General features: G+C 36.3%; 1 protein-coding gene across 3 annotated transcripts in view; it reads right to left on the bottom strand.

The window, feature by feature from the left end:
• The window catches only part of LOC149779674 (uncharacterized), a 36,778-nt gene that overhangs the window by 6,032 nt on the left and 9,842 nt on the right, over positions 1 to 20,904 (bottom strand). For 2 of the 3 annotated variants that reach the window (XM_089940499.1, XM_089940501.1), the window contains exons 2-6: positions 15,551 to 15,796; positions 14,855 to 14,936; positions 13,610 to 13,747; positions 11,100 to 11,198; positions 10,093 to 10,286 (exon numbers count right to left, since the gene is read on the bottom strand). In XM_089940499.1, the coding sequence (XP_089796625.1) occupies positions 10,093 to 10,286; positions 11,100 to 11,198; positions 13,610 to 13,747; positions 14,855 to 14,936; positions 15,551 to 15,796 (759 nt within the window). Of the gene's footprint in view, positions 1 to 10,092; positions 10,287 to 11,099; positions 11,199 to 13,609; positions 13,748 to 14,854; positions 14,937 to 15,550; positions 15,797 to 18,752; positions 18,896 to 20,904 lie in introns of those variants that run through there. The other variant, XM_089940502.1, reaches the window with a different exon arrangement.

Below are 20,904 nucleotides of genomic sequence, written 5' to 3'. Positions count from 1 at the left end.
AACTATATGATACAATGTTTCGGATTTAGGCTAGCTAAAGAACAGACGAAAGAAAGGGTCCTTAAAAATAACATAAAAGTATCAAGACATAAACTTTCTTCTTTAGCTGGTGATAAGAATGGCAAAATATATACTTACAGTTTTACATCCTGAATTTCCTCCAAATGTGCTTTCTTAGTTCCGCAAATCCGAATTACATTAGCCATGCCATAGGTTCTCAATCTTGATTACACATTTCGAAATTGTACTGTAATTTCGAATACAAGTGCAATTACATGCTCCTTACTGCACTCAAAATGAAATAAGCATTAAATTCCATAGCGTCTTTTTGATAATCGCAATTGAAAGACTTCATATTTTTCCCATATTATGATTTCAAACAGTCAATGGCTGAAACAGAAACACATTTGCAGAGGTCAACAAGCTTCTCCCTCGCTTCTTCAATCAGATGTTCTTCATGTGGAATTGTCACATATAAATCCAGTCCATAATCACGACATTTCGTAGAATCGACAAAAATACCAAACTCTATTCATTCCAGATCAAACAGAAAAGTTGTTGCAATGCGCATTCATTCACAATATGACTCCTAATTTCAATTTTAAGTAGACAAAAAAAGCCATTTTCTTTCGAAAGTTATGTCCAGCGCGGGACTAAGTTCAAATTTATCTGGGTGGAGTTATGTGCGCAGTAATAATGTTGTTATTGTGTAATGATGAATCGACGCTTGTGTATTTAGTTTGGAAATACGGCATACATTCAGTTATTTTGTTTCTTGTTGTGTATTTTTTAAATATAATTAAGCATTAGGTAGAATAAAAAAATGAGCATATAATAAAAAGGTTACTGCATTTGTATGGGAAAATATGAACTCGTTTTGTCGATGAATATACTTCACTCCCAAGGTCGTGCAGTACTTACATCCGAAAAAGCTCGTTCATATTTTCCCGTACAAATACAGTAACCTATAAATACTAACTGCCTCCGCTGTTCATATATCACATAGTGCTTACTGGCTCAGTTATTCATATCGCACTAAGTACTCACTAAGTTGTTCACATAACACATATTACTCAATGAATCAGCTATTCATATCGCACATAGTACTCAATGCCTTATCTGTTCGTATAGCACATATTACTTACTGACGCAGCTATTTATAAAGTACATAGTACTTACTGCCTGGCTATACATACTGGACATAATACTTACTGGTTCAGCGGTCCAACTGGCCCACAGTACTTACTGACTCAGCTATTCATATAGCACAGAGTACTTACTGACTCAGCTGTACATAGAGAACATAGTACTCGTTCACTAAGCTGTTGATATGGCACATGGTACTCACTGACTCCGTTGTTGATATTGCACATGGTACTTGCTGACTCAGCTATTTATATCGGACACATGATTTACTGACTCAGAAGGTTTCTTCACTACTATAAAGTACAGGCACAAAGAAACACATATACAAAAAGATTGACTAGCTTAGAAGAATAAATATTTGTATTTAACAAAGACAAGCGACGATTACCCAGAAGAAAAATAGTCAAAATGGATGAAAAAGAACGAAATAACAGAAAAGTTTGCAAACAAATATTTTAATTTAGCACAGAGAACCAAAGACAATCAAGAATAAAGAATGGTCAAAATTTATGAAAAAGAATGAAACAACAGAAAAGGCAACAACACTTCCAGAAACGAGATATTATCTACCGTATATACTCGCTTATAAATCGTCCATTTTACCAAGAAATTATTAATGCAGAGGAGAGGGTCTTATAAACATGATATAAAAATTAAAATCTCAGCTTATTCGCTTATTTTGTGATGATAAACGTGCGTTATTTTCTCGATCCACAATGTTTTAACAGAGTTGCTAATTAGATAAATAGGACCTTAATCCTCTTGCTTGTAACAGTAGCACTGCTTTGTTTTCCCCAGTGGACAATCCTTTGAGTGTGCCATGAACCTGATACATTGTTCAATGTTAAGTCCCTTTGACCATACCGCGCAACTGACACATGTTCATTTACGGAAATCCTTTGATGAGATTTCAAAGACTGTATGATTTCTTATAGACCCCAAGCTCAACTTGTACATAAATAACGGTCCAAGTTGATGAATAGTCAGTGTTCGCTCAATTACAGTGAACTTTGTCATTTAGACATCATACATCGTGAATTACTAAAACACTTCAATTTAAAGTTAGAGACTTTGCAGAGAAAAACAGTAATAGTGTTGCTGAACGTGAATCTGGTGTCATAGAAACAGGTGTGTGTTTGGCGGAAGAAAACTCAGCTCTAGTTGATAGTAACAGGCATCGGAAGAAAATTGCAATAATGGAAAGCCCTTATGCGGATTGTTATTTTGGTACAGCAGCGTATATCACGGGCTGTTGAGAGCGATCACGGGTTCTGAGTTCAGTACAGCCGGACCTCTCCTAGTTTTTGTTAAAACAAAATTTTTCTTTTATAAAATTAAAAAGGTGTTGTCCAGACCGGGCCCCGAGGACATATTCCTGCCCCCCCCCCTTGTCAATCCTGCGTGTATCGGGCGCAATAGATGCAGTCTGTGAAACAGAAGGTGCGTCGACATCAAACCTACCAAGCTGTGACCCCTGGCGGCACCACGTCGGTACCGCATCCTTTGAATGTTTAAAACAAGCCATCAACGCAAATATGCGTAAACGGTGGATATGTCCATAGTAGGTAAGGGTGCCACTGTAACCCGTGTTGACATACTATAGTCACCTGTGGAAATCAGCATGACTTGAAGCCACTATAGCCATCTACGAAAGTTTAAGATCGCGAAGTCACTATAGCCATCTATGAAAGTTTAAGATCGTGAAGTTACTGTAGCCATCTTCGAAAGTTGAAGATCGTGAAGTCACTGTAGCCATCTACGAAAGTTTAAGATCGTGAAGTCACTATAGCCATCTATGAAAGTTTAAGATCGTGAAGTTACTGTAGCCATCTTCGAAAGTTGAAGATCGTGAAGTCACTGTAGCCATCTACGAAAGTTTAAGATCGTGAAGTCACTGTAGCCATCTAAGAAAGTTTAAGATCGTGAAGCTACTGTAGCCATCTTCGAAAGTTGAAGATCGTGAAGTCACTGTAGCCATCTACGAAAGTTTAAGATCGTGAAGTCACTATAGCCATCTATGAAAGTTTAAGATCGTGAAGTTACTGTAGCCATCTTCGAAAGTTGAAGATCGTGAAGTCACTGTAGCCATCTACGAAAGTTTAAGATCGTGAAGTCACTGTAGCCATCTACGAAAGTTTAAGATCGTGAAGTCAATATAGCCATCCATGAATTTAACATTATGGACCACTATTGCAATCTAAGGATTATTACGGGCGGTGGGTTACAGTGCATGATATATAGGCATTTTACATGACGTATATATTTACACGAAAATTATAAAAGATTAAATGGTAATATATTTATTTGCAGATTGCAAAAGAATGGTATATCCAGCAATGAGAATTTCAACTCTGTGGATTTTTCCTAGTTCAAGAAAATGGATGTTGTCCAGAGTTAGGCGCGCATTTATCTGTCTCTTCGTCATGCACCATACACATAAAGGTCCATTTCGTCCTATCTTTTTTCATAACTTTCAGAAGGCCATGCCGTTCCATCATGTTGAATTTCATAGAGTGTTCTGTCAGTCCATCATGTTCAATTCCAATATAATCTTGAAGTCACATTCGTATATAAAAATCTCATTCGAATTATCTTTTGTGGAAATACCATGTCAACAATTTTCCTCTCCAATGAAAATTATAGTCACATTGGTCCTGTTAAATTCCCACACATGGCAAGAGTGACCCAGTGGTAGAGTTTTTAAGATGGATATAGAGGCCCTAAATGTTAGAGTTCCTTGGACGGATATAGTGGCCCCCAATGTTAAACTCCAGAGTAGACGGATATGGTGTCCCCCAGTGTTAAACTCCAGAGAAGATGGATATGGTGGCCCCCAATGTCAAACTCCAGAGCAGATGGATATGGTGGCCCTCAATGTCAAACTCCAGAGTAGACGGATATGGTGTCCCCCAGTGTTAAACTCCAGAGAAGATGGATATGGTGGCCCCCAATGTCAAACTCCAGAGTAGATGGATATGGTGGCCCTCAATGTCAAACTCCAGAGTAGACGGATATGGTGTCCCCCAGTGTTAAACTCCAGAGTACATGGATATGGTGGCCCTCAATGTTAAACTCCAGAGTAGATGGCTATATAGGTCCACAAAATCCTTTTGGCGGCAATAGTATTTTGTATATGAATTCGTTTCTTTTATTGATCAGTTCTTGGTAATGTATATTCCCTCTCCGACGATATCCATATTACTAAATACAATTTGGGTCATGTGACAGTAAAATAAGTTTTCGTCGTATTGTGTTTTATAAACCACGGATTATCTACTTCTTTGCTTTGTACAGACGGTACTGAAACCATGTTATCCATGATATATACCCCTTTGCTTTGTACAGACTGTATTGAAACCATGATATCCACGATATCTACAACTTTGCTTTATACAGATCGTATTGAAACCATGATGTCTACCTCTTTGCTTTATACAGATGGCACTGAAACCATGATATCTACCTCTTTGACTTATAAACATGGTATTGAAACTAGGCTGAAAAGATCATTGCCGAGGAGCAGGCGTGGTTCAGAGCAGGGCGCAGCACACCAGGACAGATCTTCAACCTCAGTATATTGTGTGAGAAGCACATCCAAAACCAGCAAGATCTGTACCACGTCTTCGTGGATTTCATCACAGTAATAGAGCACCTCTATGACAAAGCCACCAGTGTAGTATACTTCAACGGCAGCATAACGGACTGGTTCAGAACAACAGTCGGAGTCAGACAAGGCTGTCTGCTCTCTTCCACACTATTCTATATCTTTCTGGGGAGAATCATGGCAGACGCGCTTGATCAGCATACAGGGACAGTCAGCATCGGAGGCAAAACAATCACCAACTTACGTTCTGCTGATGACATTGATGGACTAGCAGGAAATGAGCAAGAATTAGCTAGCTTAGTAGAGAGCCTTGACAAAACCTCTTCAGCCTATGGCATGGAAATTAGTGCAGAGGAGACCAAAATGATGACCAGCAACATCAAGGGCATCAGCACTGACTTCAGGGTCCAAGGTACAAAGCTAGAAACAGTCCACAGCTTCAAGTAGTTGGGGGCAACTGTAACAGATGAAGGATCGAAGCCCGAAATACTCTCCAGAACTGCACAGACAACATCAGCGCTGAAAAACTGAAGCCCATCTGGAAGGACAAAAACATCGCACTGAGCTCAAAAGTCAGACCCATGCACTCAACGATGATCTCCATATTTCTCTATGCCTGAGAATCATGGACCATAGCAGCAGACTTGGAGAAAAGGATACAGGATACAGAGATGAGATGTTTCAGAAAGATCCTTGGCGTCACATACAAAGACCATATCACCAATGAAGAAATACGGCAAAGGATAAGACAAGCCACTGGGCCTCACGATGACCTCCTGATGATAGTGAAAAAACGTTAACTTCAGTGGTATGGACATGTCTCACGATCATCAGGACTTGCCAAGACAATCCTACAAGGCACTGTACAAGGAAGAAGAAAGAGGGCAGGCAAAGAAAGAGATGGGAAGATAACATTCGAGAGTGGACAGGCTTGACACTGGGCGACTCACTGAGAAAGACGGAAAATCGAGAAGAATGGAAGAAGCTGGTTGCTTGGTCATGTGCAGTGCCCCAACGGTCTTCCAGGCTACGGGACTGATGATGATGATGATGATGATGATGACGATGATGATTGAAACCATGATATCTACCTCTTTGCTTTAAACACAGGGTATTGGAACCATGCTATCTACCTCTTTGCTTTATATAGATGGTACTGAAACCACATCTAGCTCCTTGCTTTGTACAGACGGTAGTGAAACAATAATATCTACATCTTGCTTTGTATAGATAGTACCGACAGTTGAAAGGGCAAATGTAATTTGATTTCCCAAGACTGTAAGAAAACAAATGCCAACTCCAAACTACCAAAGTACTGTCTTCATTTAAATTGTTCTATATTGCTTCCTGAGACAATATTTTAAAAACTGTACATGTTACACTTTTTGTCTTTTATGTGTGTTTTTTCAGAATTTTGACCTCTTTATGTTTTATATGTTCTCTTGTTTTACTGAGTGTTTGTATTTGTTTGGAAGGATTTGCCTTCTAAGCACTTTCATTTTCACATTTTTCTATCTTTAAATTTAGCTGGCACCATATATTCACTTTTGAGCTCAGGTGCCACAAATCCATCGATGTTTGCACTTTTTCATGTAGTATGTCCAAATCACAAGCACGTTTGCATGCCTCTTTGTAAAGCTTTCGGATGCCCTAGTGCATGGGTCTAAGACTCATACCATCATGAGGGCATTTTCGAAGGGCCACAACACCTTTTCTATCACTTATTACACCTTGTGATGCAAATCATTTTTCAGGCCAAAAAATAAGGCATGACAGGCTGCGTGTTTGAGACCCCTGCCTTAGAGGGTCTGAAAACAACCGTTTGATGCATTGGACAGGGAGAGAGAAATGAAAATTTACAGTTGACTGGTAGAGAAAGTATGCTCCAATAATCTCCATTGGGGACATGTCAGTTGTAGATTAACATGTAGTATATGTACATTTGTTATCATGCTGTTATCTTGGCGGAACAGTACATTTCTGGATCTGAAATCTATACACAACTTTCATTCTTTTGAACTTTTTCACGAATAGTTTGGATTCTCTTCATAAAACCGTTAGCTCCTCTTATATTTTAATTTATAACTTTGATAATTAAATTATTTGTTAAGTTTTATAAGCATGTTCCTTTTGCTTTTTTATGTTACTTAGTTTGTCACCACAGTTATGTTGTTTTCAAGCTGTAGAATGAAATGAGGCTCATCAATAGCTGTTATCAAAGTGTAGAATACAAACGTAGTGTATCAATAGCTGTTATCAAAGTGTAGAATACAAAACTAGTGTATTAATAGCTGTTATCAAAGTGTAGAATACAAAAGTAGTGTATCAATAGCTGTTATCAAAGTGTAGAATACAAAAGTAGTGTATCAACAGCTGTTATCAAAGTGTAGAATATAAAACTAGTGTATCAATAGCTGTTATCAAAGTGTAGAATACAAAAGTAGTGTATCAATAGCTGTTATCAAAGTGTAGAATACAAACGTAGTTTATCAATAGCTGTTATCAAAGTGTAGAATACAAACGTAGTGTATCAATAGCTGTTATCAAAGTGTAGAATACAAAAGTAGTGTATCAATAGCTGTTATCAAAGTGTAGAATACAAAAGTAGTGTATCAATAGCTGTTATCAAAGAGTAGAATACAAAAGTAGTGTATCAACAGCTGTTATCAAAGTGTAGAATACCATGCAGTGTATCACAATTTGTTACTGAAGTGTAGAATACCATGCAATGTAGCAATAGTTATCAAGTGTATAATACCATGTAGTGTATCGATAGTTGTTATTAAAGTTTAGAATATCATGTAGTGTAGCAACAGTTCTTACAAAAATGCAGAATATCATGCAGTGTTTCTGCAGTTGTTATGAAATTATAGAATACCTTGAAGTATATCATCAATGGCTATCAAAGTGTAGAACCAATATTTGTTATCGAAGTGTAGAATACCATGTAGGCTATCAATAGCTGTTATCAAAGTGTAGAACACCATGTAGGCTATCAATAGCTGTTATCAAAGTGTAGAATACCATGTAGGCTATCAATACTTGTTATCAAAATGTAGAACACCATGTAGGCTATCAAAAGCTGTTATCAAAGTGTAGAATACCATGTAGGCTATCAATACTTGTTATCAAAATGTAGAACACCATGTAGGCTATCAATAGCTGTTATCAAAGTGTAGAATACCATGTAGGCTATCAATACTTGTTATCAAAATGTAGAACACCATGTAGGCTATCAATAGCTGTTATCAAAGTGTAGAATACCATGTAGGCTATCAATATTTATTATTAAAGTGTAGAATACCATGTAGGTTATAAATAGTTCTTATCAAAATGTAGAACACCATGTAGGCTATCAATAGTTGTTATTAAAGTGTAGAATACCATGTAGTGTATAAATAATTGCTATTAAAGTGTAGAATACCATGTAGGTTATAAATAGTTCTTATCAAAATGTAGAACACCATGTAGGCTATCAATAGTTGTTATTAAAGTGTAGAATACCATGTAGTGTATAAATAATTGCTATTAAAGTGTAGAATACCATGTAGTGTATCACTAGTTGTTATCAAAGTGTAGAATACCATGTAGTGTATCAATAGTGATTAAAGTGTAGACTACAATGAAGTGTATCACTAGTTGTTATTAAAGTGTAGAATACAATGAAGTTTATCAATATTTGTTATTAAAGTGTAGGATACCATGTAGTGTATTAAAAGTTGTTATTGAAGTGTAGAATACCATGTTATCTATCAATAGTAATCAAAATGTAGAATACCATGCAGAAAATCAACAGCTGCTATTAAAGTGTAGAATACCATGCAGAAAATCAATAGATGCTATTAAAGTGTAGAATACAATGAAGTGTATCAATAGTTATTAAAGTGTAGAATACCATGTAGTGTATCAATACTTATTAAAGTGTAGAATACGATGAAGTGTATCACTAGTTGTTATTAAAGTGTAGAATACAATGAAGTTTATCAATATTTGTTATTAAAGTGTAGGATACCATGTAGTGTATTAAAAGTTGTTATTGAAGTGTAGAATACCATGTTATCTATCAATAGTAATCAAAACGTAGAATACCATGCAGAAAATCAACAGCTGCTATTAAAGTGTAGAATACCATGCAGAAAATCAATAGATGCTATTAAAGTGTAGAATACCATGTTGTCTGTCAATAGTAATCAAAATGTAGAATACCATGCAGAAAATCAACAGCTGCTATTAAAGTGTAGAATAACATGCAGAAAATCAATAGATGCTATTAAAGTGTAGAATGCCATATTGTCTATCAATAGTAATCAAAACGTAGAATACCATGCAGAAAATCAACAGCTGCTATTAAAGTGTAGAATACCATGCAGAAAATCAATAGATGCTATTAAAGTGTAGAATACCATGTTGTCTGTCAATAGTAATCAAAACGTAGAATACCATGCAGAAAATCAACAGGTGCTATTAAAGTGTAGAATACCATGTTGTCTATCAATAGATGCTATTAAAGTGTAGAATACCATGTTGTCTATCAATAGATGCTATTAAAGTGTAGAATACCATGTTGTCTGTCAATAGTAATCAAAACGTAGAATACCACGCAGAAAATCAACAGGTGCTATTAAAGTGTAGAATACCATGTTGTCTATCAACAGATGCTATTAAAGTGTAGAATACCATGTTGTCTATCAATAGTAATCAAAATGTAGAATACCATCCAGAAAATCAATATTTGTTATTAAAGTGTATGATACCATGTAGTGTATCAATAGTTGTTATTAAAGTTTAGAATACCATGAAGTGTATCAATAGTTGTTGTTAAAGTTTAGAATACCATGTAGTCTATCAATAGTTATTATTATAGTGTAGAATACAATGTTGTCTATCAATAGTTGTTATTAACGTGTAGAATACCATGAAGTGTATCAATAGTTGTTATTAAAGTGTAGAATACCATGAAGTGTATCAATATTTGTTATTAAAGTGTAGAATACCATGAAGTATATCAATAGTTGTTTTTAAAGTGTAGAATACCATGAAGTGTATCAATATTTGTTATTAAAGAGTAGAATACCATGAAGTGTATCAATAGTTGTTATTAAAGTGTAGAATACCATGAAGTGTATGAATAGTAATCAAAACATTGAACACCATGAAGTGTATTAAATATTTGTTATTAAAGTGTAGAATACCATTCAGTATATGAATAGATTTTATTAAAATGTAGAATACTATGTTGTCTATCAATAATAATCAAAACGTAGAATACCATGTAGAGAGAGAGAGAGAGAGAGAGATGCAAACACACACACACACACACACACACACACACACAAACGCACCTTGTAAGCCAGTATGGCTGTTTCTGTCCATGGTCTCAACGTGTGTCCATTCTTCTTCTGATAAATATCAGAGCGGAAGAATTCCAGCATGGACAGCTTACTCCATTTATTCATCCACCTGTCCCATCCCTTTTCACTGTGGTCTTTGATTAGTTCTTCCTTGACTGGTCGGACTGTCTCTCTGTACAAATCCACTGAAATATGATAAGGCCAAAAATACATTTATATTGGAGGCTTGGTGTCTATCATTTTAAGACAAATATATTGTTCCAAGATGGGGTTTGTGGCTGTGTTACCATTAGACCTACTATATTACCATTAGACTCACTATATTTTCATCAATGTATATATTACCATTAGACTGACTATACTGTCATCAGATGTACTATATTACCATTAGACTCATTATACTGTCATCAGATGTACTATATTACCATTAGACTCACTGTACTGTCATCAGATGTACTATATTACCATTAGACTCACTATATTGTCATCAGATGTACTATATTACCATTAGACTCACTATACTGTCATCAGATGTACTATATTACCATTAGACTCACTATATTGTCATCAGACGTACTATATTACCATTAGACTCACTATACTGTCATCAGATGTACTATATTACCATTAGACCCACTATATTATTATTTAGACTTAGTGTATTCCTGTTAGACTTATTATATTACAATTAGGCTTACTACCAGACTCGGATTAGTTATGAACAGCAATAATGTATTAATTTATTCTTTTTGAAACCGTAATTGTAACGAGTACCATTCATGATCTATTGAAGATAAGTTTGACATTGACACCAAACGCCACAGAGTACGCATTATTTGGGGAAAAAACAGAAAAATCACAATCCACAAGCAAACATCTCCAAACAAAATAGGTGCCACGCAACTGTATGAATTTGTTTACATTTCAAACAGATTTCATATCTGAAAAGCCCGCATATATAGCAGAGATACAGACAGACAAGCGACGAGAATACTCACAGATTCCGGATATTCCCGCCTTCTTCATCTCTGGAGTGAGATTCGCATCCCATCCAGGCCAGAACTCATTCGTCCATTTACCGTTGTCCTTTTCCCAATCTGTGTTCGAAAAGTTGGTTGAAATAATAAAGACAGCAAGAAGTCAATCAGTCAACAAGTCCATCCGTCAACAAGTAAATCACTCAACAAATCCATCAGTCAACAAGTACATCAGTCAACAAGTCAATCACTCAAAAAGTCAATCAGTCAGCAAGTCAATCACCCAACAAGTCAATTTGTTAACAAGTCTATCAGTCAACAAATCAATCAGTAAGATCTATATTTTATATATTTTCATAAGCTTGGTTGCATTGTCTCAAACTATAATTTCTTGACTCCAATACTAGGTAACACAGTACAATTATTCACCAAATCATTGATCTACGCGTATTCCATCCATGATTCACCAATACTTCTTTAGTATTAGTATTTATCTATTTCTTTGTATGTATGTATGTATGTATTGCCATGAAATTGTGTGTAATAAAATATATTTGTATACTATATGAACGAAAATGTAAATAAATTTCGTTGCCGCATACTGCTTTACCCGGGGCGGGGGGTGTATAGTTTCAGCTTTAGCCATTTCAGAATACTGAGTTTGGTTCACACGTTTTCGCACGTTGTAATAGTGCAAATGTTTTATAGATATTTTCGCAGTACATTCTGTCATGGTCAGCGTGACATGTAAACATTAAGATTGACATAAGAGCTAGGCACGCAATAAAAAGTTGACTGCAAAGAATGGGAATGCTCTGTTTGGGGCATGAGAGGGTTTTATTTAGGACCCTCTAGAATAACGATCCGTCAGATATGTCAATATAGGCTTAAGTAGAAAAAATCGCTCTGAGATCAGTATTAAAAAAGTAGTTTTGTTTGGTTAAATCGTCCAAGGGACGAAGTTTGGAACGTTGAAGGACAGGGAACCAGAGAAAGATTCGACTTCACAGAAAAGTGAACGAGTCTTGGGAAAGCACAAGCACTAAAGATGAAGCTATACACACCTGCTAGGTAAAGCTGTATGCGGCAACGAAATTTATTTACATGTATGTATGTTATGTTATGTTATGTATGCATGCATGTATGTATGTATGTATGTATGTATGTATGTATGTATGTATGTATGTATGTATGTATAAATGCATAGAAATACCTGTGTAACGAGGTAAATTAATGTACGCGCATGCGTAGTGTTCATCATCGTTTTAGTACTTGCCGGTGCCTCATGTATTACACTGCTCAATCGTTGTATGTTTAGCTTTTCACAGGGGGTCATAGAACCCCTGGGTTTATTTAACCCGAATACTCTAGTCGAGGGGCTCCAGGTGGCCGAGTGGTCTAGAGCGCTCGCTTTTACCGATCACTGCTATCTCACCTCTGTCCGCGTGGGTTCGAGTTTCGGGCTCGGTCAATGTGGGTATGTGAGAAATCTTGCAAGTAGCTTCCCGTTGGTCGCTGGCTCTTACTGTTGCTTTCCCGAGTACTTCCTCCACCAGTTATACTGGCCACCATGTACAATATTCTGCGCTGAGAAATGGCGTTAAACCCACAAACAACAATAATTACTACTACTACTACTTCAGTCGAAGGTAATGTTGGTTCGAAGGGCGAATCGGTTTGCTTAATGTGAGGGAACAAACGTGGAGTCTGTGGCACAAGGAGGCTCTCGATGGATTCATCAGCAGTCTGGGAGGAGTAGACCACGCGTGACCGTTCCTTCACAATTGGACAGAAGCTGCGGGATCGGAAACATCTCGTGATCCACTGGACGCCACGAAGTAAATATCATCATACGGTCCACTTTTGAATCAATGTAATTCAATGTTACCATTTGTGTAAAAATCTAATTCAGTGTAACTTAATTCAATGCTACTATGTCTGAAAATAAAAAAATGAGCACTTTCTATTTCCACTGAACAGTCCAAACAAACGTTTTTCCTCCCGTAGAATGTCTACGTACAACATAAAACACTCTGAAGACTTACAAAAGGAACACAATAAGTGAGATTAACTCAAAAATTGGAACAAATCTGATTGCTTAATTCTCTCCTTAAATACATCGTATATTGCGATTGTATTTCGCAATGGACCCCATGTGACGGAATATACTACTTATTTTGCGTCGCTTTGGCCTATTAATGTGACCTAGCCCAACCAATGGGAAGTTACAGAATTATTCTAGAATTGTCGAAACCCCATTAGCCACTGATAAATTAAGCCATAAGCGCCATTTAAGTGTTATCATTAAGATTATTATTAATAATTGTCACAGGCAAAACTAACTAAAGATATTCTTTATACATTACAGCCATGAATAAAAGTAAAAAGAAAAGATAAATTCATGTGCCAAGAGTTACAAAAAAAAACCCAATGATATACATAACAGTATGGATGTATGTATGTATGTATGTATGTATGTATGTATGTATGTATGTATATGTATATATGTTTCACGAAATGGCAAATCTCACCTTCCAAAGTGATTTTCTTTCCAAACACATACAGAAAACCTTTAGGGTTCTTGTTCTTGAACGGTCGCATTTTGATCTTGAACTGGTTAAGGTAGTGCCACGTCAAAAAGTGGCTAGGGGGGATCCTCATGGCGCCACCTACAATAAAATACACACATGACATGTTGTAATTTTCTAAACATAACTGAAATTATCATATGCCGCATATATCGCTATAGCTCATTTAAACTGACATAAAATAGTATGCATGTAACTATTTTAATGTATTGCGTTAACATTCAAAGAGTTATCACCCTCCAGAATTGGGACAGGGAAGTGTTAAAGAAGCAGATTGTCTTCAGTTCTACTACCTTCAACCCCCTCCCCCCCTCTCTCCCTCTCTCTCTCTCTCTCTCTCTCTCGATTGCTTGCTCGATGGCTTAACATTTTGAGAGATACGGATTACGTCTATCTATATACTTATAAATATTTATGTCATTTACGTAAAGTCATAAATTATATGCATTATTATACAACCTCATGTATAGCGGGATGAGAAATATACACAAGTCTGTACAGAAAACCGAATCCATGAAATCACAGTATAACACATAAATACAATGATATATTTACAACTGATATATATGTATACAACACATCAATTCTTTTATTAAAATATTGATACAGTTTTATATAATGCCTTTGGGACAGAAAGTATCTAACCGTGTATGTATGTATGTACGCATGTATGTATGTATGTATGTATGTATGTACGCACGTACGCATGTATGTATGTATGTACGCATGTATGTATGTATGTATGTATGTATGTGGGTGTATGTATATATTTATATATGTATGTACGTTGTTGTTGTTGTTGTTGTGGGGTTTAACGCCATTTTTCAGCACACGATAGGCTATACATGGCGGCCAGTATTATTGGTGGAGGAAGAACCCGGGAAGACCCGAAAAGAACCACCGACCCACGAGAAGCTACTGGCAAGCTTTCTCACATACCCACATTGGCTGAGTCCGAGACTCGAACCGGCGCAGACAGAGGTGAGATAGCAGTGATCCGTAAGGGAGAGCGCTTTAGACCACACGGCCACTCGGGGCCCCTGTATGTACGTACGTACGCATGTATGTATGTATGGTATGTATGTATGTATTTATGTTTGTATTCATGCATGCATGTATAATAATAATAATAATAAATTTGCATTCACGCGTTATACATATAAGAAAAAACGAATCTAGTAATATTACCTTCTGCGTGCAAACTTTTTGGAAAGTCATGAACAGTTTTCACCCTACCGCCTACTCGGTTTGTTAGTTCAATAATAGTAGTCTGAAACAGAAATAAGCAGTATTAACAATATTGTATGTCCTGGATGTTTTATTATTGTGAGGTCGGTTAAATTACAGGTTTAAAACAGGAAGGATGGTGCTATTGTTACCTACATGTTTAGAGTTAGCAACATTATTTCTGCATTATGCGCGAAACTAAAAATGGCCTGAAAATTATTTCAAATAATCATTTCCACGAAGTTATAAACAAGCTTATGCGTCGTGTGTGTGCCCTGTACATACAAAATATTGCACGATACGTGGAATGATTTAGGCCATTCTTCAATTGCGCATACGTTAAGGCGAACAAATACACAATTTGAGTTTATTTTAAAACTGTAAATTTACGTATATCCCCGTTAACACTGAACAGCTGCAGAAAATTAATTAACAATAAAAATACTATGGCATTTCTCATTGATTAAAAATTTCTATTCAACTGAGGTAAAGGGATCAAATTAAAAAAAAAGAAATGTATAGATTAACCGGAAAATGAAGGAAACTATATAAAACCAAGGTGAACAAAGCCAACTGAATTTTTTTTACTTACATTTTATATGATTTCTTTATTTATAAACGGCAGTACATAAATGCAAATTACGAAAGCCTGCTAACCTTATGTCCAGCTTGTTCAAGTTCATAAGCGGCCACTAAACCGGAAATTCCTGCACCTACGATGATCACGTGTTTTCCATTTGATGTCTTTCCTTTCTTCCGAGGATTAAGAATTCTTCTCCTGATATCATACACGTATTGGAGACCACCTTCCGTAATCTTGTCAAAAAATGACTTCCGATGATTGTCTTCTTGTTGAAGGGATTTATGTTCCATATTCAGCTTGAATTGTCCAGCATCTATTTTCTGAAAATAAATGATGCTTACAAAAAGATGTTGTCCCCCGCCCAAATACTCTAATTAAATAAACTAATAATTATACTAAAGCAATACGCTTTCTAACTGGTCGAACGTTAAAATTTGCTGTATCAATTCCATGATATACAGTCGAAAACGTTTTACACAATTGTGTCGTAATTACTCCTTTGAGCTAATAGCACGGAAAATTACATGAAAATCAACATCGCTAGCCAAGGTACCGATAGTAAAACCTTTTCTATTCCTTGGCGTAATGATCAGATATGTATGTGCTTCGGGTCTGTGAATTTCATTGGATGCGGTGTTCAAATCTGAACACTGTTCCTATGTGATAGAGTAAATGGGAGCACACAAATTGAATGGACTGATAAAGAAGCAATGTTCCACTGCCGGTCAGTGTTTGCACAAATACCTTTCATTCAAATACACCAATAATGACTTCCCTCTAGTACATAGTCATACTGTCAATGTTAAACTTACAAAGCATCGTTTTCAGATCAAATGCCTCCACCATTTTCGGCCGATGAACAATGCACCACGCTATTGGTTAGTTGGCACTACATACTAATGCAGGCAACTCATGAAATCCAATAGATGTCGCTAGAACAAAGCACAAACATATATATATATATATATATATATATATATATATATATATATATATATATATATATATATATATATATATTCCATCCGCCAAGGTGTATATAGGGTTATCATATCGGAACCTTGGCTAGCGATGATGCATGAGCAAACGAGGACATTAATTGCGTGTGAAATGCAAGAATGAGTAATTTCTAAAATAAACAAGCTTGTATAAAAATATATGACACCAAAATAGAACCAGGATGAGCGTTAAACGTTAATTTCTAGAACTGTCTATGTTGTCAATATGATAAGAATTTTTACTAAAATTAAAATAAAAAACATGAAAAATATCAAGTAGACCAGGTTTATCATGGGTGAATTCCTATGCCCTAGACTCAGATCCGAATAAAGATGTTTACTTCCAATGATATTGATCCTCGCATTTAACTCGCACTCATAGAGAAATAATAACTATTTATTATTTGCTTACAAAATCAAAACAACCTTAATTTCCATATTCAGGTTCACAGTGAACTTGATTTTGGACACGGTCAAGTACTATGTTCAAATGTACATTGCATATAATCATGCAGAAAAAAACCTAACAAACGTATATAGTATGTTAGTATACATAACAAGCTAAAGTACAATATAAACCTCTTTCTCGAGTCTTTTACCCAGCCAACTCCTTCCATATATCTACAAAATTATACTCTATTTCGTTTATCGAACATCGAGTCCAAAAGTGTGCACTAGCGATAAGGAACCATAGGAATCGCTCTATGATATATTTTACGATATGACGTTTCACAACATTTGGACTCCTCTAAAGAAATGTTTTGACTTGTTTGAGCAAGTGTTGTGGTATGGTGCTTATCGACAAAGATATGTTTTGGTCACCTGGCCAGGTTAGGTTTTTCTGGGTCACCTGGCCTGATTCAGTTTTTTTAGGTCACCTGGTTAGGTTCAGTTTCTGTAGGTCACCTAAACTGGTTCAGCTTTTTTTCGCTAAGTAAGATAATCAGGATTTGTAGAAACGAAAATATTGAGCACACGGTTCAAACTTAAACCAAAATTAGAAAACTCCGAGTTGAAATATTAGATAGAAAGTACACAGGTTTCTCAATCTTTCCTCTATATACCATTCCCCACCCCCATAAAGAAAACAAAATAAACCCCCCAACAAACAACGTATGCATACTGAAGTACGCCATTGTGGAATAAGTAAGTTACCATGACCCAACGTTTACGCTTGTTAGTAAGTTCAGACTTTAGATCTAGTCAACCTGCCTGTTATATGTGCATCATACTCAATATGAAATGATCTCCATGAATGTACCACACATTTTTTCTGTGAATATTTGAGACATTGAAAATTCATTGCTAGAGTTAGAATCTGCAAGATGATTGTTGTACAGTTCCGGAATTAGGTAAATGGAAACCGATTTGGGGCGTGAGCTTGTGGTGTGTGATTAAAACGTATCCATAACAAACCCTCACCCTAATTCGCCTCTTGAGAATTAGGTTTCCACCATATTCATGGGACTCAGGGTTGCCGATTGGTCTTAAGTGCTCGCCTCTACCAATCACTACCGTCGCACCTCGTCCAATATGGTATGTGAGAAAGTTGCCAGTAGTTTCCCTTGTGTCGGTGGTTCTTCCCTGGGTTTTCCTGGGTTCTTCCTCCAACAGTTTTATTGGCCGCAGTGGATAGCCTATCTTGCACTGAAGAAATGTTAAACCCAAAACAACAACAACATAATATTCCTACTGCTATAGCTATGGAATGCAAATTGTTACAGCTACGTATGCGACGACTGCAGTTTGCATGATACAGACGTGTATCAAATGCACCATTGCAAACGGATCAGTTTTAGATGATATCTCTGTAGTATATTTCAAGTGATGTTGATTACTGTGGGTCGACCTAATTTCCGCCTAGTTTGCGACGAAGTAACTCTGATTAAAGCTGCAATCTAACCCTGTTTTGAACAATGGGTGTAAGACATTGATGTAACGTTGTTCTCTGTCATGTGCATTATTAAAAAATGCATGATGCCATGATGCCAGGATATGTGAAATTATTACAATAGAAAATCAACTATAGCCTAGGTCAAGAACAGAAAAAAACAAATTTATACAATATTTCAAGCAGAAATTAGTCTTAGTACAATTACACTGATACATTAAAGTGAAGTTATATTCTTTCTCTTAGGTCTTGCAACCATACAGTATCGTTATTTAAATAATCGGATATCCTGGTGTACAGGGCCCACAAAATCTAAACCAGACACTTCTCGTCGTTTAGAGTTTCCCCTCGATCTCCTATACCCCAAAAAGGTGTTATATAGTTTACCTGAAATAAACCTTCAGCCCGCCAACAAAATGTGGAAATTTCGCTTTTAAGTTCTTGAAATAGTAGTATATTATTAATAATCAAACCCCTGTTAGCGCTCCTAATTTATCTCCTTTCACCTTATGAAGAACGTCCACTTATAAACTTACGTGAATCGAAAGAAGCACACTTCTGGGCGCATTTGATTCACGCGTTCGGTAACGAAGCAGATCAGTGCACCGTGATAGACTGAATTAAGACGGTTGCAAGTTCCAGAATTAATACAATATATCGCCTTCATACAAGAGGTTATTGTTTACCTAGATTTAATGGAGGATGATTGTACAAGAGTTTGAATAACAGTTCTATATTTTGTTGTAGTCCCAGCTCTTTCACGGGGACCGTCAGTTTAATAAATAATGTTTAGTGACCAGTAGTAATGGTCAAAGCTTATGTTGTTGTTCTGTATATATATATATATATATATATATATATATATATATATATATATATATATATATATATATATATATATATATATATCATGACTCTTAATATAGCAAAAACAGCCACCATCCAATAAACCAACCAAAGAACATATCTCTACTAATCAACCTATCAATCAACGTACAATAGTTTAAGTCTCCACATTTGATTAAGATTCGAATGTGGCCATGCTATTCTACAAGTCATTTAGCTCATGTAAGCTTTCGGTACCGACTAATTCGGTAATGGGTGTTATTTGTTTTAGAATACTTTTAAATAGTGATAATTCACTTTATTTAGATCATCACATAGGTATACTCCTTTGAAAGGTTATTTACACACCCCAAGAAACACATGCAGCAAATAGCAATGTTAAAGAAATTTTACATTGAACGAGGTCGCTCTAAAGTTGTGATCCAGTACAAACCGAATTGAATGTCGCGCGTTGTGATGTCACAATGAAATCTACGCGTACTGGACAAAAATTCGTAATACGCTGTAATTTATTATGATATATCCAAGAACCTCTTTTCTTCACCCAAGGTGCTAATGTTTAATATTGCGTAATGAAATTCCAACTCAAAAGAAAATTTGTTTACTACTGTCCACGTTTACATACTCCTTCAGCAACATCATCGATGGTGCCTTATTGATCAGATTGTACAACAATATTTAAAACAAAAGTTGTATATATGTACAATAAAAATTAGGCGGTATTACAAACTTAAAACTTACATGCTATTGTTGAGCATTGATCTAGCCTAGCATAATGCATGGAGGAAAGAAACAACGTTTACATTTTCAACATTGGGTAATGACTGACGCCATTGTGCTTACGTCATTACATCCTATGCGCCTACAGTTGAGAAGGTGCAGAAAGTTCTTGTCCCGAACGTTGCACCGTGGGACTTGATTTGACGGAACATCGGAAGGTGTACACCGAACACTAAATCAAGTCAGTTCCGTACATGTGAGAGATAAAATCTATTTGCACTGTTGAGTAGTTGTTTCCTGGTATTGTGACACGATCACAGTACTACTATCGCACAAACTAATGACAAATTTAGATAGTTGTTGATTGATATATATAAAAAAAACATCAATGCCTCCCCGGCTTCCTTTCTATTTTCAGTTTTGATAGACACTGAGAGTTTAGGAGCGTTCAGAAAACGAAACAATTCCAAGGCCAACAAATACTGACACATACATATCAGGATGTAATACGCATACTGAAAAACGAACTTAAGACAAGGGCCGGATCAGGCCAAGTGTGTGTGTGTGTGGGGGGGGGGGGAGGTTAAATAATGTCAAAAGAGTACTCACTTGTCTCCAGAGGGCACCAAAGCAAAAGTCTCTGTCGATTTACTCAAAGTGTGCATAATATCCAATAAGCATGCGCAAATCTAAAACGATGGTCAGATTTCAAGTGTCAGGTTACTGTACGTTTGTGTGTGTTTGTGTGTGCGCACGTTTTTTTTTTATATTTTTTTTATCTTTTCTCTTTTTGTTCAGGCGGGGGTGGGGGCGGAGGCTGGTCACACTGGGAACCCCTAACTCCAGCCCTGAAGGCATACGGTCAAAGATTGTAAGAACAGAGATGTGTGAAACAAATTATTCGGAATTACACACCTGAACATGCACATATTATGATATTGTTCGAAATTTCGTTAGAAGTGATCCCCTTTAC

Source organism: Sinohyriopsis cumingii, chromosome 17 (genome assembly GCF_028554795.1).
Source record: "Sinohyriopsis cumingii isolate HCF-2022 chromosome 17, ASM2855479v2, whole genome shotgun sequence".
NCBI lineage: Eukaryota > Metazoa > Mollusca > Bivalvia > Unionida > Unionidae > Sinohyriopsis > Sinohyriopsis cumingii.
The sequence above is the reverse complement of the archived record's forward strand: the minus strand, read 5'-3'. Positions and strand labels throughout refer to the sequence as shown.